Source organism: Cucurbitaria berberidis, assembly GCF_010015615.1.
Source record: "Cucurbitaria berberidis CBS 394.84 unplaced genomic scaffold K460scaffold_2, whole genome shotgun sequence".
In the NCBI taxonomy this organism is placed as follows: domain Eukaryota; kingdom Fungi; phylum Ascomycota; class Dothideomycetes; order Pleosporales; family Cucurbitariaceae; genus Cucurbitaria; species Cucurbitaria berberidis.
In genome coordinates this window covers 3,083,342-3,109,922 of record NW_024468936.1, presented here as the reverse complement: position 1 = coordinate 3,109,922, position 26,581 = coordinate 3,083,342, and the positions used below count along the sequence as shown (strand labels likewise).

Here is a 26,581-nt window from a genome sequence, read left to right as displayed (position 1 = left end):
CATCACCATGAACCCCCATACAAACAGATAATTCTACGACTTTACGTTAGCATAACCTACGACAGACACATTCAATCTATTAAATACATGGCGACGTCGCTGTTGATGGTTACGGCTGTCCAGGAAGGCGGGAACCACCCTCAGCATGGAACATTAAAGTAATACTTGCCAAAGTCCCGCACTGAGCCTGCCACAATATTATCCGCCAAGCCTTAGGTCAGAAGGGTCTGTTTATTCCAAAATCTTCGACATTTTAGCACCTCTTGGGGCTCGCTATCTCTCCTCCGCCGTCTACCCTCACGTCAGTGTTAGCTATCGAACTATTGGTCCCCGACTCACCTGCATCAAACTCTCTTTCATCAAATATCGAGATGCTGCCGGATAATGTGTGGAGCGCGTGCCGTCAGTACAAGAGGGACACTCGGTAAGAAGCCTGTCAGGTGCAAAGATCTTTCACTCATACGGACTTCAGGGAGGTTGCCTCTTGGCTCAGGACCACTGCCAATAATCTTGGCTTTACTTCGAGAGCCGCCACTCGGGCGCGTCGAAGATCTCGCAAAAAATCAGCTAAATATATCTCAACATACGCCGTTTCTACGAAGGAGTACATAGCAATGGCTGAGCTCATTGCCGCCAATAAAGATCAGGTCGTTCAAGCCTCAGCGACCCTCCGTATCGTTCTCGATCGAACAATTGAAGTCCTCGAGTTTTATCTCTATATGAGATCACGCCGTCCTGTAGAAAGCACAGTCAAGCAGATTTACGATACCGACCAAGCACCCCTCCTCGAGGCATTGAAAAAGGTCCGCGATATTCTCGCATCTCGACATGCTAGTGGCTTTGCTCCACGGGGAGAGACCCCGGACAGTTCAGATGAACCTGAACATTTATTAGCTGACCCCAAACGCGATCGTGTATTAGCCGCTATTCAATCTGATCCTTTGCTAGCCGATCTTGAGCTTGGCCCTGCGACTACATCGTCATCACGCGAAGAAAAGCAGGTAGAAGATACGAGTAACCTATCCGACGGCATCGAGGACGACTTTCTTGCCATTCAACTGTTCTTGTTGGATTTGAATTATCTCCGATCCGAGGTTACCCAAGCTTGGGACGGGTATAAGCAGGGAGTGCTTGATCTTGTCACTGCATCCCTAGTGACAGACACCGCTGTCAGTTTTGCCTGCTCATTGGAGGATGACTGCAAGGAGCAGTATACCAAACATGGTGGGATTTACGCGATGCTTAAGCTCCTTTACAACGAAGAGTGCATTGCTCATAACACAACCCCGGGCGAGAGGGACCAACCGGGCGACAAGTTCAACTTCAAGATGTACGATACCATAATGAATCTTTTTTTGGTCCCATTCAGGCTTCTAACCGAGTATTTGGATGTACAGCGGCCAAGTATGGTACCTGATTATGGAGGGAAGGATAGTTCTGACTACGATCCGAGCAGCGATCGCGCAAGCAAGAATAATCGCCAGAGATTTCTCGAGGACAGGCGCGTTATGATCAGGATGCTTCCCGAGTTTACGGCCATGACTTCAATATTCGAGCGCTCGCCAGCGGAAGACGAACTGACAGTCGGTATACGCAACATGTTCGAGACTAAGGAGGTCACTCTATCATTGGCATTTGCCTCTCAACTATTCATTGATATCCACAATCGACTTCGTGATAAAGCTCAAGCCGCTTTCTTTAAGCTTTCCGCCGTAGCATCCTTTACACGAAACAACATCAAGGAAAACTTCCGCTTTCACGAGGGGTTACGCTCTAGCAGCTTGTCGGCGGGGTCTATGAAGCAGATGAGCAAGTTTTCGGACAATGTCTTCAACTACATCTTGAGAGATCCGCACCGATATGCCTGCCAGACATTGTGGGGGCTAAAACTTCCGGACCCCTACTATTTTCTACGACAACATCCGTGGGCATCCGGCGTGTGGAAGTTCTACGTACAAACAGAGCTACACACAGGGAGCATCTTCTTCATGGGGGCTTGGGGTGCCATTCAGTCTTGTGGACACCTGTACAATGCCGTGCGCCAAGAAAAGCTTCTCGAAACTCAGTGGATCGATATGATCATTCTCTTTGGTACAAACCACGCTAAGGAACTATTTGTTGGTTACCCACCTTGGTGTCCAGAAGATTACCTCGTATGTCTCAAGATGGCTATAGAAGACTTTGCCGTAAACTCTGAACCGAGCTATGAGACCCCGTTGGAAGACAAGACCACGACGTTCAATGCCAGCTATCCGGGCTCGTCAAACATGGCGCCAGTCATTCGGAAATTCAAGGAGAGATACTGCTCGGGAAAGCCTAGCCTAGAGCTCCGTGCCGAAGATGTAGACAGCTTTATCCGGGCGGGCAGGGGGCAGCGCCAGTTCGACGCAAAGGGTCAACCCATGCCTTCAGTTACAGCCCCCGGCACCCTCATTGGCCACGAGAACGACCCCCAAAGGGGAGTCCCAGCTAACCAGCTATTATGCGTCATACGAGATAGCGTCGAAAGTCAGATGCTCGAGCTCTCGGTCGACTATCTCACTCTTCACCGCGCTTGCTGGGGTCTCCTCCGATCTATCAAAGACAGATGTCGTGATCGGCTCGTCGAACTGTTTGGACAAGAATATATTGAGGATGAGAGCCAGCTTCCTCGCATCGTCGAATATATCTTTAAGGAGAGCAGTGAAAACGCCGATGCTACGATGCTAAAGGATGCTGCCACGGTTATTGAGGAAATGTTGGAGACTGATATGGGAAATGCCGTTGGAAAATTGATCAAAGAGAAGTTTGGGTTGCCGCTTGTGCTTTAGGATAAAGATGATGGAGACGATGGGTTGGGATTGGATTAGGGAGTGAGTACGGAGCGCCGTAGGTCGGGCTCATAGCTCCGACGGTATTTTTTCATTCATTGCGAACTTAGTATACCAAAAGCGCTACCAGTTGGGAGCATCATAATGCACTACTTGATTCTTTCGATTACCTTTCAGCGAACATTTCAAATTATCAGAGTTTTCTTCCATAGCCAACCCGGTCATTCGAACAACAAATACACCTTCGCCTATCCCTGTCTCTACTCCAGTCCTATGCTAACAGGTCCTTGAAGCTGTCGAGGATTGCATAGACAATATATGATCAGGTTGTTGACGCGATCGTGCATTGCATATCTGGGGTGCATCGATACGGGGTAGATCCCGAAACGCTTCTGATACTGCACCACATAACAAAACGGTAGACTCCTAGTATGCTTAGATACAGATTCAGCAGCGTCCAATGGCGGCAATTCTTCTCGCGATGCGCATGTCGCATTGTGAAGAGGCATTGCTCGGAGATATGTAGGCGAGAATATGTAGGAAAGGTGTGGAACGGGATGGGCATCGCGAAAATCAACAAGCGAGGTGTTTATGCAGTACAAGATGTTCGAGAAGGTTCATTAAGTCTTCGGTGCATGTTTGCGCTCTATCTGAACTGATGATCCTCCTTTCCTTTTAGTCCCTCCTGATAGTACTGCATCCGCCAAAATGGACTCCAGACAACTACTAAACGGTTCTGTACGCGACGACACACAAGCGCCCATGCTCCTCAGCACCACCGGCAGTATACTGCTTATAGCGATTTTACTCCTATTTGCCCGCCTGTGGTCTCGAATACGACCGATTTCCTGCCTGGGGCTAGAAGACTGGACGGTAGTCGGTGCAACTGTACGTCAACATCAATTTATGTGCCGAGTTGGAAGCACACGACTAATAAAAGAGTCTTGCTTAGATTCTGGCCATGGCCAAGTACTGCCTCATCTGCATCGCATGCGCATACGGGTTCGGACGACACGCAGAGTTCATTCCCCAAGCGTCCCGCACAGCGGCCCTCCGCCTCAGTTTCATTTGCCAGGTTATCTGGTACTGGTCTATCACGCTCGTAAAGCTATCAGTGGCTCTACTCCTCCTACGCTTGAAACCTGGACGCGCTTGGCGGAATTTCCTATTCTCTATCATGGGAGTACTGCTTCTCAACGCCACTGTGCAGACCTTCTTCCAATTTCTGCAGTGCCGGCCCTTCAGTTCCTACTGGGATCCTTCTACCTTTTTCCGGCCGGGGGGTGTAAAGTGCGTACCGCGGAGCGTTATTATCGGGAATATAATTGCAGGAAGCGCAGTACACGTCTCGACCGATCTCATCTTCTCTTTTGTGCCGATTATATTCATCCGGAAGCTACATCGACCGCGCGAGGAGAAGATATTTCTCGGTGTTCTGATGGGTCTCGGGCTGTTTGCGTCTTCCTTTGCCATCTTGCGCACCGTTTGGTTGCAGTCGTTTTACACGTCAACGGATGTCTTTCGTACGAACGTCATGGCGACTATTTGGGCAATGCTGGAGCAGGAAGTTGCGCTCATCGCTGCTACTATACCCACTCTGAAGAGCTTCATGCAACGTTCACTCGTGAAAGTTGGAGGCTTCTTTTATGATCAAGATACTGAGACGCAGGCCCGGAATCGGTTGGTGGAACTCGGATTTCTGGGTACGAATAATGATGAGTTCTCACATTCGAAAATGGGTATGAAAAGAAAAGCGTCGAAGCCGGATCTGGAGATGGCCAGTATTGGGAATCTGACGGATTCTAGGAAGTTGAAAGATGATTTTGGTGATCCAATCGAAAATGGTAGAGTGACTGGAGATATAGGCCTAAAGACAGTTAGGCCGAGGGTTTGAGCAAGCTATCGTCTGCACTGACCTTTTATAACTTATCTCTCTAACAGTTCGATTCATGTCGCCTTTCTCCAGTGCCCTGAAAACATGATTTGTTCTAAGTCAATGAATTAATGAGGCTTGTAGACGCAAGACGCATAAGAGTGTGCCAAGCTTCTTCACCACCTGTCTATGCGAAGTCGAGCTTCTATATCAAAAGCATGATCTTGCTTGACAAGTCAACGAGTTAGGCACATCTAGTTAGGGTGGGGTAACGATCGGCATGAGTGTGGAGCATCCCCATTAGTTGACGCATGGACGGGCAGTAGTGGCCGAATGCTATGGGGCGTTGAACTATGGGGGAACAGCAAACATTTGAAATACACACTAGATGCCAGCAATTGCAATTGGAAACCGAAAGTTTGCGGTGCATGCCAAGTGGAAGAGCAGAGATTGAATGCGTATGAAAGTGTGCGAAGCTCAAGATGTATTACTTAAACATACTCGAAGGGTATAGAAACTGTGTAGATAGGCCGTAATATTGATGATATATCGTCGCAGGAATGCTGTCAAGTCTATGATGTATTTTGAACTCGCATGCTCATGCCAGCTGTATTTTCATGTTGCTCGTAGTTCACGCGACGGTCGACTCGTGGTGGAAAGAAGGTAGCTCTAGGAAAGGTGTCGTAGCATCGCCGGGTTGGGAGAAGGTGAGCGTCCTCGCAGCGCTGGCTCGCTGGGGCGTAACATCGGGCTCGCAGCAGCGCTCATCGCATCAAGGCTGAGCTGGCTTATGGCGTCGAGGTTCCCCTGCACATCCTCCTCGCTCAGATCAAGCATCAGGCGAAGATCATTAGCCTTGAGCTCCTCGCCCAGGCCAATCATAAGCTGCTCCTTGTTCGCGCTGTTCGGAACATCATAATAAATCCATCGATATTTTAGATCTTCCAGAGCATGAGGCTCCGCAGGAGTAGTGACCCTCGCCTGCACGCGTCTCACATCCATACCAAACACGCCAGATATATGTGGTTCGGTACCTAGTCCCCCAAGGTTCGACTCTGATCTGCCGCGCAGAGTTCTAGGGACTTTGGCGTCTCTCTCGATCGGCATCTCGTTGAGACGTTTCGACGCGCCTGAGTCGTGAAGTTTGGCGCGTTTGAAGACAGCATTCTTCAGCTCTGTGAGGCCGAGAATGACATACAGCGGTTTGCCCGCCTTGACCTGCTCGTATATCCAAGTCCTAGCTTCTGGGTCATTACATACAGCTTGGAATGCCTGCGAGGGGTATTGGCTGTTGCGCTGGATCATCTGCTCCGCCTTAACCGTCAGCAGGTTCGGCTGCCTGTATATCTTTCCGAGATCGAACTTTGCGCCATAATTTGTCAGGAAGCGACCCTCGGTATCGACCGAGAAGATGTCCTTATAGCGAAGCTGAATGTGGAAGTCGTTGAGGTCGTCGACCTCTGCGTGGGCCTTGTCGGGGTAGAAGGAGTCTCGCTCGGGGTGGAGAGGGTGTACGAGTAGCTGGCCAACAACGAAGTCGCCGGCGGGAAGGGGTTTTGGAACGAGACCGTGTAGCACCATTGTAACAGGAGTTCGTTAGAAGTATAACTGCAAGTCTACGTGCAGCGTATCGTTCAAAGCGCCAGGTAGTGTTACGACGTTAATGTCAAGGAGGGGCAGGAGCTCATGCGCGGTGCCAAGTAAGAGAGATCATCAGCTCACACACCATCCCTGCCGCCAGTCACCAGTATGAACACTTTTTAGTATACAAATATATTAGCAAAGAGACCCGCTATCTATCAGTATACGCTTCTCATATTCAGAGCGCAGTATGAGGCACGTGATTCCGCGTCGCAGATGGTCTGTGCATACGCATCCACTACTCCACACTCTCGAACCTACGAATCTTCCAGGTAAGCTAATACGGCTTACATATTTTCAGGGCTCCATTGAAAGTAATTGCTTGCGAGTATAGAATCTGCAGGCAACAGTCTTCCTCGTCCCGGCGTAAACTAGAGCCCCGTTGTAGGGCATGGTCGAGCCATAAGTCAGCATCTGCGTAGCTGGCAACCCTATGATGGAGAATGCTCTAGGCACCGTACGTGGCATCGCAGCACTCAGACTGGATCCACATGATAACGCCCATGCGCAGAGAATCTCGGGGCTCCTCTTGTGAAGACTTTCCCCTCACCTGATCGCTTTTTTATATATGCAGGGTCCAAGCTTCTAGAGCCTTGAGGGTTGTGCGAAGACCAAAGCTGAAAGAGCTGAGTAACGATGCCTCATTGCTGCTGTGCTGTAGAGTAAGAGATATAGTAGCCTGATTAGTCAATTGATAGCTATGTTTTGAGCCGATATGCGTGGTCATGGGCATTGGCTTGGTTTGTACACATGCAGGGCATTGCTGTTCAAGCTTCGCATCAAACATGATCGGGTCCAGAACCAGATGGAATCGCAGGAATCGGCAAAACAGCCCATCATTGTTCAATCCTGGCGAGATACACGCGATGAATTGAAGTGAGAAAAACACGTTGAGGCATGGGAGAAGAAGTCAAGGCCAATAGGAGATAACTCGCGCACTGAGGCCAAGACCAGCTCTTCATCGAGTCGCGGGGCAACAGAACCCTGTTGGGCTAGTAATCATCACTACGATCCACCACCTCCATTTTGGCTAGCATCACAGCGGAGTGTCGCCGTAGTAAACCCACATTTCAATCCAATTGGTGAATTAAACTGGATAACATGACGTTCGATCGAAAGAGAGGCCACACGTCACACCCGCCTTGACGCCCCTCACTAACCGCTTCTTAGGCCAGAATCTTTTGTGCTCGACTACTTGAACCCCTCTTTGCCCCTCTGATTCCGGCTTCCATCAGTTGCTTCCATTTCAATTGCATCTCATCACAGCTTCTATCTTTACCTTTTTTAAACCCCCACATACATTACCGCCACAATGGTTCCCGTTCCCAAAGCAGACGAGCTCAAGGACCTTTTCAGCCTCAAGGGCAAGGTCGTCATTGTCACCGGTGCCTCCGGCCCTACCGGTATTGGCATTGAGGCTGCCCGCGGTTGTGCTGAGTTCGGAGCCGACCTCGCCATCACCTACAACTCTCGCGCATCCGGAGCTGAGAAGAACGCAAAGGAGCTGAGCGAGAAGTATGGCGTCAAGGTCAAGGCCTACAAGTGCCAGGTCGACTCCTACGCCCAGTGCGAGGAGCTCGTTGCCAACGTCGTCAAGGACTTCGGCAAGGTCGATGTCTTCATCGCCAACGCTGGCAAGACCGCTGACAACGGCATCCTCGATGCTTCTGTCGAGCAGTGGAACGAGGTCATCGAGACCGATTTGAACGGCACCTTCAACTGCGCCCGCGCTGTTGGTCTTCATTTCCGCGAGCAGAAGAGCGGCTCTCTCGTCATCACCGCCTCCATGTCCGGCCACATTGCCAACTTCCCTCAGGAGCAGACCTCATACAACGTCGCCAAGGCTGGCTGCATCCACTTGGCCAGGTCGCTGGCCAACGAGTGGAGGGACTTTGCCCGTGTCAACTCCATCTCCCCTGGATACATTGACACTGGTCTTTCCGACTTCGTTCCCCAGGACATCCAGAAGCTCTGGCACTCCATGATCCCCATGGGACGTGACGCCAAGGCCAAGGAGCTCAAGGGCGCGTATGTCTACTTCGCCTCGGATGCTTCCTCTTACACCACTGTACGTTCCCCAACAACTCCATGTGAGAGCGTGTTACTGACAATGATAGGGATCCGATCTCATCATCGATGGTGGTTACACCGCCAGGTAAACGGGTCGCCCATCGAAGAAAACGGACACGAACCGAGGGGAATAACAAGAAAAGTTACGAGTTCTGGCAAGAGCCACGAAATCTTCTCTGTACTTAGTACTTTATGACCTGAATGAATGCCACGCTTTACAAACCATTTCTGTTTCCACACGCCGTGCTACTCTTGTGTTCGTCTTTGGTGTACAACCTTCAGGATCGCGCTGCTTTCTGTGGTCCTCGCAACGAAGAACATAATTCGCACAGATTATCACTCCCAAGGAGTTGCGATCAAAATAACATGCTGCTGTAGGCCTCAAATGTTATGGTGGGCGGACAAGAGACCCTTAGCGCTGACTCGCACCTTCCCCCGCTTCCTTGAGCCGCGGCAACGCTCCTCTAACAAACATATGCCACCGCAGCCATGTCCTTGAACAGTCCCATCGGTACGCAACGGCGACTCCAAAGCCAGAAAATAACGCGCCTCGTCCCTCCGTAATGCAACCCCAAAAGAAAGAAACCTTCGGCAACCTCGGTCCCTGGGCTGAACCCTCCTGGTACAGCTCCCTCGCGTCGCCTTACTACAACGACTCCCACAAGCGATTGCGCAATGTACTACGTACATATATCGATGAGAATATCAAGCCATACATGCTGGAGTGGGAAGAGAAGGGCGAAGCTCCTGAGGAAGTGCGATTGAAATGGGCACAGTCAGGCTTTGCGTTTGGAGATGTGCCGGAGCCGTATAGACCAAAGAATGTGCCTGGTCCAGCTGGAATTCCCGTTGGGGAGATGGACATTTTTCATCTTCTTATCTCTACGGATGAGGATAGCAGGTATGCAACAATAAGCCTCTGGGGCTGTTCACCCAGCGCCTAACAACGCCAGGATTGAGGGTGGTGTAGGCACTGCACTCGGTGGTGGTAGCGTAATTGGTGTGCCGCCTATTGTGCATCATGGTACTGAGGAGCAGAAGAGAAAGTGGCTCCCTGGACTGTTCAACTGGGAGACGAGTTTCTGCTTGGGTATCACTGAGCCGAGTGGTGGCGTACGTCGTACTACTACTCTCCATAACGTATAGACTGACTTGTACCGCAGTCAGACGTCGCGAACATCCAAACGAAGGCGGAGAAGACGACCGATGGAAAGTTCTACATAGTGAATGGCTACAAAAAATGGATCACTGGCATGCCCTGGGCCACACATATGACAACTGCTGTCCGCACTGGCGGTCCAGGCATGCGAGGTATTTCCGTCATCGTGATTCCTACAAACGCGAAAGGCTTCTCCCATCGCCGCATACCCAACAGCGGTCAAAAAGCCGGCGGCGCGAGCTTCGTTGAGCTCGACGACGTGCACGTCCCCGTGGAGAATCTCATCGGCAAAGAAAACGAGGGCTTCCGTATCATCATGACAAACTTTAACAAAGAGCGTTTCCTCATGTCCATAGGTTGTAACCGTAAAGCGCGAACTTGTCTCTCCGAGTCCTTCGAATACGCTACAAAACGTCACACTTTCGGCAAGCCCCTTATCTCCAACCAAATTATTAGCCACAAATTGGCGACTATCGGGCGGTATGTGGAGAGTCATTGGGCGTGGCTAGAGCAGCTTGCCTATCATATTCAACAGTCACCGCTGGGCTGGCAGGACCCAGAGATCGCAGGGCAGATTGCGCTATGTAAGGTGCACGGTGGACGAATTCTGGAGATGGCGAATCGCGAGGCGCAGCAGATTTTCGGTGGTGCTGGGTATCAGAAGGGTGGACCTGGTGCTATTATCGAGCAAATGAGTCGAGATTTGAGGATGATGGTATGTTCAACTTGCCTTGCCAAACGCCCATGGCTAACACTGGCATTAGGTTGTTGGTGGTGGAAGTGAAGAAATCATCGCAGACCTAGCCGTGCGACAAGAAACAGCGCTTGCGAAGAGGCGAGGTTGGAAGTTATGAAATATTTCTCAGCCGCACAAGCACGGGTGTGAGGCTAAGCCTCCCAATGGTCACGAATATCACGCGTTCATGTTTCGCTTCACCTGCAAGCCCATGCCACTATCCCACAGTAGTTGCCTTGGCATGCGGAGAAGCGTTAAACTTAAACTTAAACAATATTGCACGGTATTGATATGCAGCCATACGCTACCGCAAAGGGAAAGTCGGCGGCTTGGGGTTACACTGCATGCATCTAGGTACCTTAAGATCACGATGTCCTGGCCTCTCCTTACCACCTCGCATCCTTCCCTTGATCAATCGAATCCATGAAAGTGAAGCCACGATGACTTCAGCACTCTTTCCGAATGTCATTTGGTTCGTATATCTCGCATTGAGTCAATTCACGCCAATATATTCCGCCCTCCTCCCAAGGATATATGCACCGTTTCCTTCCTGGAACGTCACATCATCCGCCCGACTCAGCACCTCCAACGCGACTCAGCTCTCCCATCCGGGCTTCGACACGTCCGGATGGTACACCATCGGCTCAAAAGGCACGCTCATGTCCACATTGATCCAGAACCACGTCTACAACGAAGCCGCTCTGTTCTACTCGACCAATTTGCAAAACGTCGATGCCAGTCAGTTCCGGGTACCGTGGTACTATAGATCGGAGGGAAACCTGGGACAAGATAATAATCCCTCATACTACTACACGCTCAGAACGCATGGGATCTCCTCGAGAGCTGATATCTGGCTCAACGGGAAGCAGGTTGCAGATAAAGAGATACAAGCTGGAGCATATGGCGGCCTTGAGTATGACGTGACGAATAAACTAAGCTTTCAAGGTGCAAATGTACTGTTAGTCAAGGTCTATCCGACCGATTACAATCGCGATTTTGCTCTTGGTTTTGTGGACTGGAATCCGTATGTATAACTCCAATTTCCCGAATGATGTTTATGCTAAGTCCTCTCTCAGTTATCCCGCAGACAACGGTACAGGAATCTGGCGCGACATCGAGCTTAAGAGGACAGGCCAAGTAAGCCTCGGTAGCCTTCGCGTCACAACGCGAGCGCTGCTCGACGGCGCGGTTGATATCTACCTTGAAGTCAAGAACGTGAAGAAGAATGCTAGTGCGAGTGGGTACATTGACTGCGCAATTTACGACCCCAATGGCATCAAACTTGGGGCTCCGAGGTCGGGCTTCGATTTGGGAGGCGGAGAACAAGCGACATTCAGTCTTGAAGCAAGAGTGAACGATCCGCAGGTTTGGTGGCCAAGACAGTGGGGTGATCAACCGCTGTATAGCGTGCAGTGCAATGCTACTACAAAGGCTGGCGGCTTGAGTGATGCGACTCCGGTAACGAGGTTTGGCATCCGGACTGTCACGAAGCAATTGGACGCTAAGTATAACGATACTACCTTTTACGTCAACGGCGAGCGGTTCCAAGTCCTCGGAGCTGGCTATACCTCCGACATCTTTCTTCGCTTCGACGAGGACAAGCTACGAGCACAATTTCAGTACGTGCTAGATATGGGCCTCAACACTATCCGCTTGGAAGGCAAACAAGAGCATCCCTTCCTCTACAATCTCGCGGACGAACTTGGTATCATGATCCTCGCTGGATGGGAATGTTGTGATAAATGGGAAGGCTGGACTTATAACGTCGAAGGCACTGGCGAGAAATGGACAGACGCCGACTACAATATTGCGAATCGTTCCATACGTCACGAAGCGGAGCTCATGCAGAGTCATCCGAGCATGCTTGGATTCCTGGTCGGAAGTGACTTCTGGCCCGACGACCGCGCAACGCAAATCTACGTTGACGCACTCAAGGCCTACAATTGGAATATACCAATCATCGCATCCGCAAGCCAGAATGGCGCGCCCGACCTTCTTGGGAATGGAGGCATGAGAATGGAGGGGCCTTACGACTGGGTGTCTCCCAATTACTGGTACGATAACCAGGGGCGACTTGGTAGTGCAGCTGGTTTTGGCTCCGAACTCGGTGCTGGCGTGGGAACACCTGAACTCGGATCTCTCAAGAAGTTTCTCAGCCCAGAGGACCTCGGAGACCTGTGGAAGAAGGAAAGTAAAGATAAAGGGCTGTACCACATGTCCACGAACGTGTCGTCGTTCTACACGAGGACGATATACAACGATGCGCTGTGGGCTCGATACGGTGCGCCCTCTTCCCTCTCCGACTACCTGCTCAAAGCCCAAATGGCAGACTATGAAGCTACACGTTCTCAGTTCGAGGCCTACTTGTCTCGCTGGAATAAAGCATTGGAGCGGCCCGCTACAGGTCTTATTTACTGGATGCTGAACAATGCGTGGCCGTCGCTGCACTGGAACCTCTTCGATTACTACCTACACCCTGGCGGGAGCTATTTCGGCGTGAAAACCGCTCTGGGCAAACTGGAGACGGCGGTTTATGATTACGGGGACAAGACCGTTTACTTGGTGAACAGAAAGTCAAGATCGAATGCACCAAAGTCATCTGATCGCACTATAGACATCGAAGTCATTGGTCTGGATGGACAGTCAATTGTCAAGAAGAGTGTAGATACCATCACGGATCTCAACTCAAGTCGCAAGATAACTTCAGTGCCGGGACTTCTGAATATTACGGACGTGGTACTTCTCCGGCTTCGCCTCACAGGCGGCAGGAGAGTCTTAAGTAGAAGTGTATACTGGTTGGCACCACAGGTTGATGTTTTGGACTGGGACAACTCAACGTGGTATCACACGCCCGTCACTTCTTACTCGGACTTCACAGCTCTCAACGCTTTGCCGACGGCAGGTGTTGACATACGAGCACAGGGTACAAGAGTGACACTAGAGAATAAGAGCAAGATCCCCGCGGTGTTTGTCAGGCTGAATCTAGTGGACGGGACTGGAAAAGACGTGGTGCCAGTCACTTGGTCTGAGAATTATGTCACGCTCTGGCCTAGAGAGAGACTGGAAATCGAGGTCGGCTACGGGCGTGGGCATAATGGTGTTGCGATTGAGGTGTCGGGGAACAACGTGAAATCAAAAACAGTGAAGATCGGTGGCGGATATTGAGAAGTACTCTCCAGGACACGCAAAGCACCACCAATATAGGGCAATAATTTCAACAGATCTTTCACATACGACCATAGGATTCTGAATTCAGCGCTTCCCGTTCGCTCAGCGGTACTTAAGCAGAATACCGGCGGATTAGTAGTCAGGTGGGTGACCACTGGCGAATCCCCGCTGTTGTATGTTTTTTTTTTGCGTTTCTCTTTGCCATATGCCTATTCTGCTCTCCAAGTGTGGTCTACACTCTAAGCGGTGTCTTTGTGGTTAATGGTGAGTAGGCTGGCTCGTGATGATCGCATTGTATCACTGCAAGTCGGATGCCATACCAATAGTCCGTATCATTGTTGAAAACGTCCAAATGGCATGCAGCCGAAGTACACAGCTCATGCAATTATTACTTTCATCATTTAGATTGGATATTGCTATTTCTGCAACGGCGCTGCACGACGCACCCTCTTCGTGAAGCTTGAGCCTACTATTTAGCTAAAAACATTCTCCTTATTTTCTTCGGAAGCATGAAACAGTAATAACCAAACTTGCTTCAAAGCATCTTCGGGTGACGACTGCTGCATTTATGCAAACTTTCCAAATCACCAAAGGGGGTTGCGATTAGAAACGCACTTTAATTTGAGTTACCTGAGTTACTTCACGGCTATTCAACATGTTCCACATTCACTGCTCTTGATTGGCCATGATGTACCTCAGATAACTCAAAGAGGAGGTGGGTGATCGCATTATGGCAAGCACGTGGTGCCCCGTAGTGCATTCATCCTTCCATACCTTTTCTGAGGGATATGACCATATTGGTCATGCCTGTTACCTCCGATTGGGTACTCTTACAAGACGTCTTCTGCCTACCTCTTGTAGATCAACGACCACCCAGGGGTCCAAGGATATCACTTTGCACTCGAAATGGCGATCGACAGACTCCCAAAGCGGCAGGTATGGCTGGAAGGGCAACAAAGATGGTTGAAATGTTCATCTTCTCTCCGCTATAGTGGTTCCTTCGCATATAGCTGCTAATTCGATCTTAGCTTATATTCATCGACATGCAGCCGGCCAGAAACGTGCAGGTATGGGTAGGCGTTGGACTGATCGTCTTCGGGGTTTGCTCGGTGTAGACTGGGTTGAGGGTGCTATGTAGTATTGACTCAAATGAAGCAGACCAGGTGATCCTGTGTTTGTATCCTCAAGGACTCAGAGCATATGCCAGGGATATGCAGAAAAGACTGTGATTGAAACACAAAGTGTTTGGGGTATGAACTTCAGAAAAAGTGATAACGAAGACTGGGGAGGAAACGGGCTCGACGAGTAACACGACAACGTAGGAGCCCGCCGGGTGACATGACGTGACCACTGCATTAAGGATCGACAACATGTGCTCCAGCCTCGCACTCCTCTACAACTGTTCTCACATGCTGAAATCTCATCAGTCATCGGGCAACACGACGCGCAAGCGTGTCGAGCTTTCCGCCACACCCGGCGTCGCGCCACACCCATGACGAATGCGCAGCACGGAACCCAACGCTTTATTGACCAGAAACGCAGGGGAGCGTGGTAACAGATAGTGCGGGTGACACCTTTCAAAGTTTCGCTCATAAACGTTTGATACCCTGCCGGGAAGCTTCGGATTGCCAGAGTCTATTCTACGAGTTCTACGTTACATACGCATTCCTCTGTGCGGCGACAGACGCAAACGTTCAACAAAGCACAAACATATCCAACCCTACTTTACTTTCGAATGCCGAACAGCCCTAAGCATAAACCACACAAGTCGCCAAAATGATCAAGACACTTCTGCTGGTCATCATCACGATATTCAGTACGTCTCTCCATACTCACTTACCTCCTAGAAATTCCTACTGACACCGCCCCAGTCCCACCCATCGGTGTCTTCCTCGTAGCAGGATGCGGCGTCGACCTACTCATCAACATTCTCCTCACCGTCTTAGGGTACGTCAATCCTCGCACCCCACAATCCATACCCGGCTTCGCAATCCATGCTAACACAGTGCAGCTACTTCCCCGGCCACATCCACGCCTTCTACATCGAGTACGTGTACGTCAAGCGACGCGACGAAGTGCGCGCGGGTATCTATAATGCGCGTCCAGCACCCGGTGTGTATAGCCAGAAGGTGCAGAGTGGCGGGCATCGTGGCCCTGTGCCGGTAGCTGCGCCTGTTGCTGGTGAGCCTGTGCCTGTGCCGGCTCAGCAAGGTTATCCGGTTCAGCCGGGACAGCCAGGACAGCAGGGGTATGGGACCGTGTGAACTAGACTGTGGAGGTAGAGGGAGCGCTGAGCGAGAGTGGAGGGGTGGTATCAGGTCGAGGGTTATGGGATGAGAGGAGTCTAGGTATCATTAGCTTGGAGTTTATGGTTGGGCTCAGGAATCATTATACCTTTTGCTTTGATCTCAATTCCACCGCTACCCTTTTCTACTTTACGGAATGAAGATGGTTACACGAATGGCAGTTTCGACAGAACAAGCTCTTGATTTCTGCCCAATGTTGTACATATCTGTACAGTATGTCCAACTAAACCAGCACCGGGCTATGCCATGCTATTATACACAAATCTATCCTTCTACACACATCTACCTCTTCTTCCCTCGCCCCTTGCCCTTCTTGCCACCTCCACCCATTGCCGCCGCGGCAGCAGCACCACCCTTCTTCTTGCCGTCCGCTGTACCAAGCGCAGCCTTCTGCCTTAGATACATCCTGACCACATTCTCCACACTCCCCCTATCATGCTTAACAAGGCGCATGTACGTCAATCTCGCTCTCCTCGCCCTCTTCGCCGCGCGTTGTACAACTTCAATGCCCTCCACCAACGGACTGTAGATCTTATACCACATCTCCACGCCGACTCGCGTAAGCTGACCGCGTAGGAGGATGGCGGTATCGACGCCGCGCCGCCGGATGTTGATGCATACGCCAGCAAAGGGATCGCCGGTGCGCTGGCGAACGAGCAAAATGTCGCCGACGCGAGCGCATTCTGGGTTGTCTTTCGCGAAGAGGCGGGTGCGGGCGCCAGTGGGGTCGAGGAGCGTGGTCTGCGAGGCGGTTACGGCTGCGACGGGGTTGGGACAGGTTTTCTTGATGTTAAGAGCCGAAGGCTTGAAGATGGGGACACCGAATTGTTCGCCTGAGGATTCATTAATATGGTTGCTCCTTCTTGCAATACGATGTTTCGCCAATTAAGACATGCGCCGTGCTTGCTAGCTTTCCATGGCTACCAGGAGGGGTGAACGTACTGAGAGTCTTGTAAACGTTCTCCTCTCGCATCGCCGGTGCCCATTTAGAACCGATAGGTTTCTGAATCTTTGGCTGTGCAGTTCTCCTAGGTGCAACCGTTTTGGAACTTCCACCCTCGTATAAATGCGGATACATGGCCCTGTGCATCTGCTCGCTGAGGGTCTTCCGCAGTATTGGCGTTTCACGCTTCCGGGGGAGTAGAGCTGCTGGCGTCGCCTCGACAGCAATTGCTTCGGTGCTCAGAAATCGTTGGCATCGTGTAGTTCTCAAGGCAATACGCGGCGCCGCAGCGCGCGAGCATGGTATTGCGGCTGACATTGGCGGTGGAGTTGTGGCAGTCAAGCTGGATGATGTCGAGCTCAAGAAATTCGATGTCGCTTATGTAAGCTTCAGCCCATCTCGACATTCAATTCAAAGAGCATCACCACCACGTATTCTTCTTTCCACATCACGGATGCACTGAACTCATTTTCCGAATTTTTTGGGCTCTCTTTGAGCCTAGTATGAGTTGTGGTTCTATTGTGAAATTCCACAAGCGCTCTATAAAAAGAAATGCATACCTAGGCGTATGTGTATGGGGACATCTCCTCGTGAAGCGTGAAGAAATCAAAACTTTTGTAAATGCAGATCCTAGGTATTGCGCAATGCATCCGCCCATGCTTAAAAAGGCAGCCCAAACACCATGCTTGGACGCGACACCCTATCGTGGATAGATGGTCTGACAGGAGTAAAGAGATACCACAAGCCGCGTCTCATACAAAACATATGCCACCTTCACCACTCTATCCCTAGAAGCTCCATGGAGAAGATAAAGAATACCAGACACCGCCGATATGCTGCCGCCCGACGCCGATGGAAATGGAAGTTGAAATGCCATAAGGAAGAAATTAGAGCCTGGCTTGGTTGAATTGCTCGCTCAGGCCCACGACACCGTTTGAATGCTCGAAGTTCTCGCCCTGGAAGACAAAGCCAGTAGTCAGCAATTGACCTGTTCGAAGTCGATTTCAACTTGGCGGCGTGGTGTCTCTACCTCCATCATCCAGGTGAGGCCGTTAGCGGCCTCTTCTACTGGGAACACTTCCTGTGCGTACTCCTCCATTGATCGGTTGCCCTCCCATAGCTCCAGAGCGACGCTAGGCACAGCGGGCTCGAGGTCGGGCCCAAAGTACGGTGCACCTTTTTCTCCCAAGGTGTACTCGAGTGCGGAAAGGTGTTCCCGATATCCGATGGGTGTGGGAACGTTGATCATTATGGGGCCCCGCTTATAGCGCACCGGCCTTCCGAGCCCACTGCTAAAGGCTTTGCAGACTTCCCTTGGAGTCATCGAGGCAAACGCCAGAGGTACCCTGACTCAGTCAGTACGTAATCTTCAACAGCACGTGCAGGCAGCACGTGGGTTGCGATTTTTGCGCAATGCAGCCAAGTAAAATCGTGCTAGAAAGAGTGGAAAGCTTGACATATGAAAAGGGCAAGAGTCGCCACGAGATCGAATCATGTGGAGTGTGCTCGCGTCAAGTGGAGCCGAAGTATGCAGAGGCAGAAAAACACGTACCGCTTGCCATTCCACTTTCGGGGGCCTTCCTTGAACAACTGGTAAATGGCAGGGCCTATATCGTGCTCCGAGTCTAGCCACGGCAGTGGTTGTTCAGGGTGGAAGGGTGCTTGCCACAGAAAACTCCCATCTGGTTGGGGCTCCATGCGGAATAGCGGAAAGTCCAGGCTGGTGAAATTGTTGTGGTAAATGCCGCAGTAGACGAACGTGGCGGGCATACCGATTTGGCGGATGTATTGCTCGACTGTGAACTTGGGCGCCCATAATGGTAATGCTCTCCAGTTGTGGCCAAAGACGGAGTGATCTGGCATGCTCGAGTAGATGTAGTGTTGTATGCCGGCCTTCTTCGCCGCGTCGGCTAGAGCTCGACCAATGGCAACCTCATCTCCCCAATGCGTTGTATTTATGAAAGCGCATTGCGCGCTCTTGAACAAGTTGTCGAGAAATTTTCGGTCCTCCAGGCGTCCAATGTAGACGGTAACATTCTCCAACTCGGATAGCTCTTGTGCGACTATGCCGTTCAGGTCTCGCATCTGCGCGCGCACCTGCCATCCCAATGCGGCAGCCACCCGAATGAAGCTCGCCGATTGGCGGCCATTGCTGTTGATGGTAACGACCGTCCTTTGCATTCGTGAGTCCGTGATGGCGATTTAACGAAAAGATGAAACAAGTCTCGATAAGGTTTGAAGATCCTCTGCAAAGCCGCTAAGAAAGTCGCATCCAGTAGTGAAGGAAGGGTCGTCTCCGGAGGGATGTCGCTTGATATATGGCAAACAGGGCCAAGGTACAACAGCACCGAGTGACGGTCTGCTGGGTTTTCGGCTGTAGTGCAGTGGTGGCCAGACGGCGATAGCAGATAGCAGATAGCGGTGGAGTGGATGGTTTCGCAGCGCACAAAGAGATTTGGTAGCAGGGCCTGGTAGCGCGACTGAGGGCCAGAGGCACGTGACTCGCGGTATCCAAGAATGGAGGTCCTTGGGCCCAACTGCTGTAAAGTGGAAGCCGTCAACCTGACGGGCCAGGATAAGTTAAAGAGTAGATGCCAAGTTCAATGTCGCCTGGCGGAGATGCGGGAGAAACTGAATTCTCGCCCGTTTTCTGTGTCACTTTTCGGGCCCGTCACTAGAAATTACATAATAATTTGGTATGAGAACGAATAGGAAGTGGAGCGTCCCAATTTCTGCTCCTTCAAGCACCTGGCTGAGACCGGGAGGCCATGGTGAGTACTTAGGTCAGCCCAATATGTTCGTCATAACGGGAGTCTTGCTCCCATCAGCTCATGGTCCGTGGCTCGACTCGAGGGGGAGATAAGTGAAAAATCTGTGACCTATCCAAGACAGCAACGTGCACTATCTTTGCAGTGCAGGAAGCGCGGTAGGCTACTCCAGTAGACGAGGTCCACCTCAGACTTTGCTTGTGATGCAAATGATTCAATGAGGGGTAGGGCCTGTCCACAACTCGATTGCGGGGAGCACTAAAATCAGGGACAAGAGAATATGCCGCCGGGAGAGGCCCGAAGGATGACGGAATTAGTGAGCCCATGTCAACAGCGGCGCGGTCCACCTTTGGACGACTACATGGTTGCCAACCATGACGGTCACCTGGTGGGAAAACGTGCTCTGATAGTCTGATAGAGCTACTTGAAGTGTTATATCTATTACTAACCGAAAACAGGCTCCCGAGGTACCCCCCAACACTCTCTAGCGTCTGTCAGCTTGCCCTTGACTGCTTTGCCCATCTTGCTGTTTTTGGTGTGTGCTCCCTGTATGTCTCGAACCTCGACAACTTCCCGGCCCGGATCTGTACAGTACAGCAGCTCGTTGATAACAACGCCATCAAGCCACTGGATTACTGTCGCGTAAACCCAATGCTACAGCTCCTGGGCGTTGGATCTCTATCCCGGGCTGATCCTAGTGCGTCACCAGACACTGGGGACCGATGGGCCAGGCATGGCGACATCGTAAGGCGCCATGCATCAATCAGATTACCCGCGGTCCAAGCAAACTTCAACGTTCGAGTTTATTCGAACCAATAATAAGTTCCCATAACGCAGCGTTGCCGTCGCCCTCCAACGCACGTAGATTTGCTGCACTTATCTCATTTGGATGAAGATGCGCTCCAGCGTCGAGTAGAACACGTACGTGCTCCTGTAACCCTGCAGCTGCAGCTAAGAAAAGTGGCGTGTTGCCTGCTCCATTCCGAAGATGCACTGAGGCGCCCTGGGCAAGGAAATCACGTAGGATTTCGACATTTGGGCTTGTCGCTGCCAGATGCTACGAGACCTTGTCAGTAGAGAACGCAATCTTGCATCATTGTACGGAAGAATGTTGCTCCTGATCCGCATAGATAAGCGACAGGGTGGTATTCCCGCTGAGCAGCTGTTGGCTGTTCGCGTTACCTGCCCGACGGCCTCTCGTCTGTTTATCGAGATAAAGAGGAATGCGTGGCACAGTCTCAGATTGCTGCAAAACGATTGCTTCCGATTGGAGCTTTTGTTTGATGCAGGAACAATGAAAATCCTGACTTGATGCTCATGCGGAAGGTAGCACGAAGGGTATAGATAGGCATTGAGACGATGACTGGATAGAGGGCAGATGGAACGTCACTCACCACAGGATTGTTCTTTTGGTAGTCGGAGTCGTTGAGTAGCCATCGCGGCTCTCCGCGAATGATATCTCTCGTGTCCTGTAAGTCACCCCTCTGGATGGCATAACCAAGTGCTGTAAGGTTCGAGAGTTCTGGAGTCAGGAAACCGCTCGACGGGTGTTCGAAGTGAGTTCTTGTTGTCGCAGTTAGTTCGCCGCGAAGGGATACTGCCATTCGCTTCGCGACTTCGTCGGGAGTAGCTTCCGGTAGGGCAAGTAGGTATGCCAACTTGGTGAGCGCTGCTTCCGACGTCATATCCAACCCAAATACCACACCGGCTCGACCGAGCATGGTTGCTGGGGCGTACAGCGGGCTGACGCTACCGTTCAAACATTGTGTCACATTGACGATTACAATCCCTCTCTTGACTGCATCTGCCAAGGTTCGTGTCATCTCGCTGTCGGGTCCTCCTGGGGTGTTCCCGGCGCCGAAAGTCTCCAGCACCAACCCTTTCAGGCCTTCTAGGCGCAGAACTGCGTCTACCATTGCAGGCGTGATACCTGGGAAGACGCGGAGACAAGCCACATGTCCTGTGTCTAAGTTCGTCTGGATAGCGAATGGACTGAGGTCTGTCGAACGATGTACCCTGTGCCATAAGACGTTGGTCCTCGTTGATGAAATAGTCGCCAGTGCTGGAAGATTAGGGCTACCGAACGCATCAAAGTCTTCTGCAGATACCTTGGTAGCACGATTTCCTCGGAAGAGCTTGAAGTTGAAGAACAGGCATACTTCCGGTATCATAAAATGGCCAGCAATAATGAGGGAATTTAATAGGTTGTCTTGAGCGTCGGTCTGCAGCTCCATCATAGGCGCCTGAGATCCGGTAAGAATGACTGGCTTCCCCAGATTGTGAAACATGAAACTCAGTGCAGAGGATGTGTAGGCGAGAGAATCAGTTCCATGTAGGATGACGAAGCCGTCGAACAGCCGGTAGTTCCTCTGAACGGTTCTCGCGATCTGGTCCCATCCCGTAGAATCGATGGAGCTGCTGTCGAGCAACTTTTCAAATTCCAGTACGCAGTACCTGACTCTGCGTTGATATGTGCTGACAGGCGTTCTCAAACTCTGGACAGCTTTCTTATTGCCTTTGTCATCGGTAACAATTTCGAGAGGCTCAGGATAGGATCCATCATTGAACACGGGCCTTGGCGCGAGTCCGGCTTTCAAAAATCCTCTTGCAGGTACCAAGCCGTCTGCGGATTTTCGCATGCATATTGTGCCGCCTGCTGGATATTAGCCACCGAATGCTTTTCATGGCCGGGATCGCACCTGTGATGACGATCAAAACTCGTGCTTCTGGAAGCGAAAGCTCTGGAAATTGTTCGTGATCGTGGTCCATTTCGTCGCCCTTCTCGCCACTCGCAATCCAAGTGTGACGTTGAAATCCCTCAAACTTTAGGTTTGGGAAATGTTAGGTGTTTCAAAGGTCGAACGTGGCGGTCAGTAGTGTGGTAAGCGAGCAAAAAGTGAGTTCAATATCCGTCGGTACCGCAGAACGATACACACAAAGAAGATAAGAACAACTGTGGAGCCAGTTCTTGGCAAAACAGATCAAAGTTGGCGTAGTATCCGCTTATGAAGCTTTTGAATTGGTAGTCGAAGAACTTGACGTGGTCCAGGTCCTGCTTTCCCGATCGGGCCGAGCATCAAGCGCACTGCAGATTTAACGAATAGGGACCACTTTGGCCATTCTTCTTACCCCTTCAAAACTGTTATCTACCATCCATTACCCCTTCGAAACTGAAAATTTGCACGGCCGACCTATGCACATGCATCTCACATCATACCAGAAAATAAAAGTTAGGGCCTGTAAATTCTAATTTACGGGAAGGGTCGGGACCATTACGTCACTCACATTGGAAGAAAAGCTCTGATCCTCGCCTCCATGTGCGGATGCGGTTGGTGTTTGCCAAAGCAACTCCACGCGATCTACTACCTAGGTACATACACGTTGCGTCATTCTCTAGACAGTTTGGCTTGATATGGCATACCGTAAATCACGAGTACTTCTTGGCTCTACTGTGTACCTTGAAAGGAACTGAGATATTGCCTTTCTATTGCGATTTCGTCTTTGCACCTTCCTTTGCAGCTCGCGCTCGCGCTTTTTCTAGGGCCTTCACCTCTTCCCAATTGCCCTTTACCCAGGCTATGATTTTACCCTTATCTTCTTCTGATATGTGCTTGACCCACCACTGGTACTCTTCCAAGTTGGGTTCGGATGTGATTTGCGGCTCGCCGTTCTGGAAGACCACCCAGCGCCGCAAACCTTTCAAAGTCAGCGCCAATGAGTTGCCCTCAACGGGCAGGATTGCTCGAATGTCTTTCCACAGCTGCTCTTCAGCTTCTTTGCTACGATGCTCCTCCATCATAGCGTCATATTCGGAGTGCTTGTTGAAGTAGGTAAGGGCTTCGTGGAGAACCTGCTGGCGGGTCCATGCATTATTGTTGCCTTGATCTGGATGTGTGGCCATGTACTGTTCTACGAAACGTCGGTACATGGGCCGCTTTGTTTGCCGTGATCGATCGTTTGACTTCTCAACGCGACTTTCGAAAATATCGTGAGAGAAGAACCTTCCGCTGGAAGCCCAATCGAACAGGTCCTTTTCGTCTGTGAAGCCAGCCCAGTATTTACTCACATCGAAGCCGTAGAACTCCATGGCTTTGTTCGGATCTCTTGTTAAGAAGACGAGCGCTTTCTTCTTGTTGTCTACAGTGCAATACAGTCAGTAAAAGTAGGCGAGTACAATAGAGAAAAGGTCAACGAATGGGAGCATATAGAGTATACGTACACGGTTCAATTTCCTCAACTCGGACGTGTAGACCACGATCATTGCAAGTCAGCCCGAGGGGTCGATGAGAGACGCCAATAACTTGCAGCAGGTCCGAGTCACCCTTCATGAATCTTGTCCACTCAAAGAGCTCTGCTCCTTCAGGCGTATCGTTTCCAGGCGAGAGTTCTACATCTACTTGTACGTATGCATCCGGAATTTCTGGGTGGGGAATAGCGTAGGAGTGAGAGTCACCGCGGGGCAGATGTAACTCGGCACCGATGATGTTCTTGGTGGCTGTCCAGATATCGCTTCTCAAGGTGTGAGGTAGTATGCCTTCGACCAGGAAATCGACATCGCCGTGATCTACTTTCGCTGGAGCGTCGCGAGGGATGACGACATGGTTGAAGAGCTTCTTCAGCTTTGCTTGACATTCTGCTGAGATCGCCTTGTATAGCTCTGGCGGCATACGAGGGATGTGAGGTGGCTGCCCGTTGCCGGATGTGACAGTTGCGAACGCCAGACCGCCCATGACTGCGAACCAAGAAGGGTACAAAGGTGTGAGCTACAGTGACAGTCAGGCGTTGTGGTTTGTACAAGAGTAAAAGAGGAGGCGCAGGACAGAAAGTAGGTATTGCCTGCTTAACATGCGCACAGCCACCTCGAACTGCGTTTGTAGAGTGTATATGACTGCAACAAACGCTTTAGAGAAAGTGTGTGCATGAAAGCATGTCTTTACCTAGGTAAGGTGTTTCATCGCTAGATATACGAATTAGGGTAAAACTGCCACTACATCTTAGGGTAGCCTGAATGTATTCACGCTACTACAACTGCTACTTAACAGTAGCGTGTGTATATGAGGAGATTCCGGCATTGCTGAGCGCAACCTACCTGGAATGTGGGCAGTGAGGGCGGTAGGTTTTTATGGAGCTAGCATCACCCGCTGCATAGAAGAGAAAGGTCTTAATTTTAAGGGTGCAATCTGTACGTAGAGACCAAGAAACAATTGCCTGTTGCTTGGAGCTGCTGGCTGAAGGCTGAAGGCTGATGGATGACCAGTGGAAGGCGGGATGTCTCCGCTATTTGCGGATCTGTGCTCGAGCTTGAGTGGAGCTCAAGCTCCGATCCCTGCAGCAGTTCCCAGGAAATTTTTGGCTGCGCACTCCTCTCGCTGCTCAACTCCGTCACCATCTACACGAACATTCCAAGTCTATATCTGAAATCTAAAGTGAGTCGCCTGAATTCTGCGATTCCACTAGAAACTATACTAAAGCCCGTTTCCCTTAGATATATCCATTCTAGTCATTTCGCGCAACATGGACCACATGGACGAAAACCCCGAGGACATCATGGCGAGGTTTGAGGAGCTCAGTGTCCTCGAGACCGAGTTTGAGGAGGCCGAACTAGAGATTCGTAAGTATATCAGACACTTTACGGCGCTGGCCATCCTAGCGCATGCCATTGTAGATTGAGCTATTATGAATATCAGCTATAGGCGGAGTAACGGGCCATTGCTAACATGATACAGTCCGCAAGGCGGAAGCTCTTCATGCACCTCTCTATAAGAAGCGCGCCGAGTTCGTTGCCAATATCCCACACTTCTGGACCCTCGTCTTCGAGCAGGCGCCACCAGAAATCGACAACTTTATCCAACCCTCAGACGCCAAGGTCTTCGCAGAGTGCTTTGACAGCTTCGAAGTCTCTCGATTCGAGCTGGACGACCCCAAAGGCTCACCGCGCAGCTTCTCGCTCAAGTTCGGTTTCAAGGAGAATGAGTACTTCGAGGATAAGGTGCTAGAGAAGAAGTTTTGGTTCAGGAGGACAAAGGATTGGCAAGGCCTGGTTTCGGAGCCTGTGAAGATCCACTGGAAGAAGGGCAAGGATCTGACCTCTGGTCTCACCGATGCGGCTTGCAAGTTGGGCGAGGAGAGGAAGAAGCTCGCAGCCGACACATCCAACGGCGAGGCTAGGAAAAAGGAAGCCACGACCAAAGCATACAAAGAGTTAGCGCAGAAGATCGAAACATCATCAGATGCGTCAGTCAGCTTCTTCGGCATCTTTGCGTTCGTGTCCGGGTACAGATGGGTCAGTGCCGAGGAGTCAGAGCAGGTCACAAAGGAGGACAACGACAAGCTGGAGAAGATCAAGCGGGGAGAAGAGGTGGAAGACGATGATGAAGATGAAGAAGATCCTCAAGACTACCAGGAAATCGAAGTCTTCCCTGGCGGAGACGAAGTGGCTACCATCATCGCGGAGGACATGTGGCCAAACGCCATCAAGTACTACAGTACGTTCAACAATTTTTTTTCGAAGCCCCATTCTAACTAGTCGCAGAGGCAACCTTTGATGAGGAAGAGGATGACGAAGAGTTATCCGAGCTCGATGTCATGGATGAAGATTCGGATGCTGAAAACCAAGGCGACTCTGACAGCGAGGTTGATATCCGAGCTTTGGTTGGCAAGGGCCGAAACTCAGCACAGCCGCCTGCGAAGAAACAGCGTAAGGCTTAAGCAATATCTTACTGCTATGACGACATCATGATCGCTTTCTCGTGTCTCCACTGAGGCGAATCATGCACCTGGGACAGCTCACGTAGCTCGAATAACCTCACGAACCATTGACGAATCTAGAATGAGCGTTTAGGTAAACCAAAAGTTAAGCTTTGCTCAATGAAATGGACCACTTGATCCAGCATAGATCTCTTTCACCCATCTTCTCCATCTGTTGATCACCTGTCGCAATGTGCTTCTGGCCAAGATTCGGCATACGGTCCGGCCACACAATGACCTATCCTACTAGGAAGACTCGTAAGATTTTCAAGACGACGGTTTTGGTTCTACACTTGAACATCAGTGTAATGCTAAGGATTTGCAAACCTTCCCCGCAATAGTAGTCCTTCTAGAACATGT

The 26,581-nt window shown here is 50.8% G+C and overlaps 13 protein-coding genes across 13 annotated transcripts; 8 read left to right on the top strand and 5 right to left on the bottom strand.

Annotated features, from left to right (window-relative positions):
• The first annotated feature begins 123 nt into the window (after positions 1-123).
• Positions 124-2,872, top strand: K460DRAFT_67935 (uncharacterized protein). Its single transcript, XM_040938623.1, has 2 exons — positions 124-424; positions 473-2,872. The coding sequence occupies exons 1-2, from the start codon at positions 372-374 to the stop codon at positions 2,808-2,810; spliced, it is 2,391 nt and encodes a 796-aa protein (XP_040790650.1). The 5' UTR covers positions 124-371; the 3' UTR covers positions 2,811-2,872.
• Positions 2,873-3,751: 879 nt separating this feature from the next.
• Positions 3,752-4,890, top strand: K460DRAFT_364085 (uncharacterized protein). The gene is made up of 2 exons (XM_040932938.1): positions 3,752-4,677; positions 4,727-4,890. Exons 1-2 carry the CDS (start codon positions 3,772-3,774, stop codon positions 4,733-4,735), a joined length of 915 nt encoding a protein of 304 aa, XP_040790649.1. The 5' UTR covers positions 3,752-3,771; the 3' UTR covers positions 4,736-4,890.
• Positions 4,891-4,947: 57 nt separating this feature from the next.
• Positions 4,948-6,318, bottom strand: K460DRAFT_364083 (uncharacterized protein). Its single transcript, XM_040932937.1, has one exon. The coding sequence runs from the start codon at positions 6,262-6,264 to the stop codon at positions 5,353-5,355; it is 912 nt and encodes a 303-aa protein (XP_040790648.1). The 5' UTR covers positions 6,265-6,318; the 3' UTR covers positions 4,948-5,352.
• Positions 6,319-7,426: 1,108 nt separating this feature from the next.
• On the top strand, positions 7,427-8,618 carry K460DRAFT_333765 (L-xylulose reductase-like protein). The gene is made up of 2 exons (XM_040930891.1): positions 7,427-8,392; positions 8,442-8,618. The coding sequence occupies exons 1-2, from the start codon at positions 7,637-7,639 to the stop codon at positions 8,481-8,483; spliced, it is 798 nt and encodes a 265-aa protein (XP_040790647.1). The 5' UTR covers positions 7,427-7,636; the 3' UTR covers positions 8,484-8,618.
• A 339-nt stretch (positions 8,619-8,957) lies between these two features.
• On the top strand, positions 8,958-10,407 carry K460DRAFT_403383 (acyl-CoA dehydrogenase NM domain-like protein; the record flags this gene model as incomplete). Its single annotated transcript, XM_040936621.1, has 4 exons — positions 8,958-9,295; positions 9,348-9,507; positions 9,558-10,268; positions 10,318-10,407. The coding sequence occupies 4 exons, from the start codon at positions 8,958-8,960 to the stop codon at positions 10,405-10,407; spliced, it is 1,299 nt and encodes a 432-aa protein (XP_040790646.1).
• A 322-nt stretch (positions 10,408-10,729) lies between these two features.
• K460DRAFT_275392 (glycoside hydrolase family 2 protein) lies at positions 10,730-13,454 on the top strand (the record flags this gene model as incomplete). The annotated part of the gene is made up of 2 exons (XM_040928041.1): positions 10,730-11,313; positions 11,366-13,454. The coding sequence occupies 2 exons, from the start codon at positions 10,730-10,732 to the stop codon at positions 13,452-13,454; spliced, it is 2,673 nt and encodes an 890-aa protein (XP_040790645.1).
• Positions 13,455-13,496: 42 nt separating this feature from the next.
• Positions 13,497-13,700, top strand: K460DRAFT_277951 (uncharacterized protein; the record flags this gene model as incomplete). Its single annotated transcript, XM_040928214.1, has 1 exon — positions 13,497-13,700. A coding segment is annotated over one exon (204 nt), but the record flags the coding sequence as incomplete, so codon positions are not given.
• Positions 13,701-15,233: 1,533 nt separating this feature from the next.
• K460DRAFT_275351 (UPF0057-domain-containing protein) lies at positions 15,234-15,721 on the top strand (the record flags this gene model as incomplete). The annotated part of the gene is made up of 4 exons (XM_040928036.1): positions 15,234-15,273; positions 15,329-15,404; positions 15,469-15,613; positions 15,644-15,721. 4 exons carry the CDS (start codon positions 15,234-15,236, stop codon positions 15,719-15,721), a joined length of 339 nt encoding a protein of 112 aa, XP_040790643.1.
• A 132-nt stretch (positions 15,722-15,853) lies between these two features.
• Positions 15,854-17,034, bottom strand: K460DRAFT_307954 (uncharacterized protein). The gene is made up of 2 exons (XM_040930088.1): positions 16,706-17,034; positions 15,854-16,596 (listed from the first exon to the last, which is right to left on the bottom strand). The coding sequence occupies exons 1-2, from the start codon at positions 17,022-17,024 to the stop codon at positions 16,046-16,048; spliced, it is 870 nt and encodes a 289-aa protein (XP_040790642.1). The 5' UTR covers positions 17,025-17,034; the 3' UTR covers positions 15,854-16,045.
• A 648-nt stretch (positions 17,035-17,682) lies between these two features.
• On the bottom strand, positions 17,683-18,887 carry K460DRAFT_281221 (NmrA-domain-containing protein; the record flags this gene model as incomplete). Its single annotated transcript, XM_040928476.1, has 2 exons — positions 17,683-18,052; positions 18,259-18,887. The coding sequence occupies 2 exons, from the start codon at positions 18,885-18,887 to the stop codon at positions 17,683-17,685; spliced, it is 999 nt and encodes a 332-aa protein (XP_040790641.1).
• A 1,377-nt stretch (positions 18,888-20,264) lies between these two features.
• Positions 20,265-22,243, bottom strand: K460DRAFT_375002 (asparaginase-domain-containing protein; the record flags this gene model as incomplete). The annotated part of the gene is made up of 3 exons (XM_040934724.1): positions 20,265-20,531; positions 20,869-22,127; positions 22,174-22,243. The coding sequence occupies 3 exons, from the start codon at positions 22,241-22,243 to the stop codon at positions 20,265-20,267; spliced, it is 1,596 nt and encodes a 531-aa protein (XP_040790640.1).
• A 463-nt stretch (positions 22,244-22,706) lies between these two features.
• Positions 22,707-24,623, bottom strand: K460DRAFT_414693 (uncharacterized protein). Its single transcript, XM_040937694.1, has 3 exons — positions 24,564-24,623; positions 23,694-24,431; positions 22,707-23,611 (listed from the first exon to the last, which is right to left on the bottom strand). The coding sequence occupies exons 2-3, from the start codon at positions 24,202-24,204 to the stop codon at positions 22,959-22,961; spliced, it is 1,164 nt and encodes a 387-aa protein (XP_040790639.1). The 5' UTR covers positions 24,205-24,431; positions 24,564-24,623; the 3' UTR covers positions 22,707-22,958.
• A 226-nt stretch (positions 24,624-24,849) lies between these two features.
• On the top strand, positions 24,850-26,557 carry K460DRAFT_333740 (uncharacterized protein). The gene is made up of 4 exons (XM_040930890.1): positions 24,850-24,900; positions 24,960-25,085; positions 25,201-25,959; positions 26,007-26,557. Exons 2-4 carry the CDS (start codon positions 24,989-24,991, stop codon positions 26,180-26,182), a joined length of 1,032 nt encoding a protein of 343 aa, XP_040790638.1. The 5' UTR covers positions 24,850-24,900; positions 24,960-24,988; the 3' UTR covers positions 26,183-26,557.
• Positions 26,558-26,581: the final 24 nt, after the last annotated feature.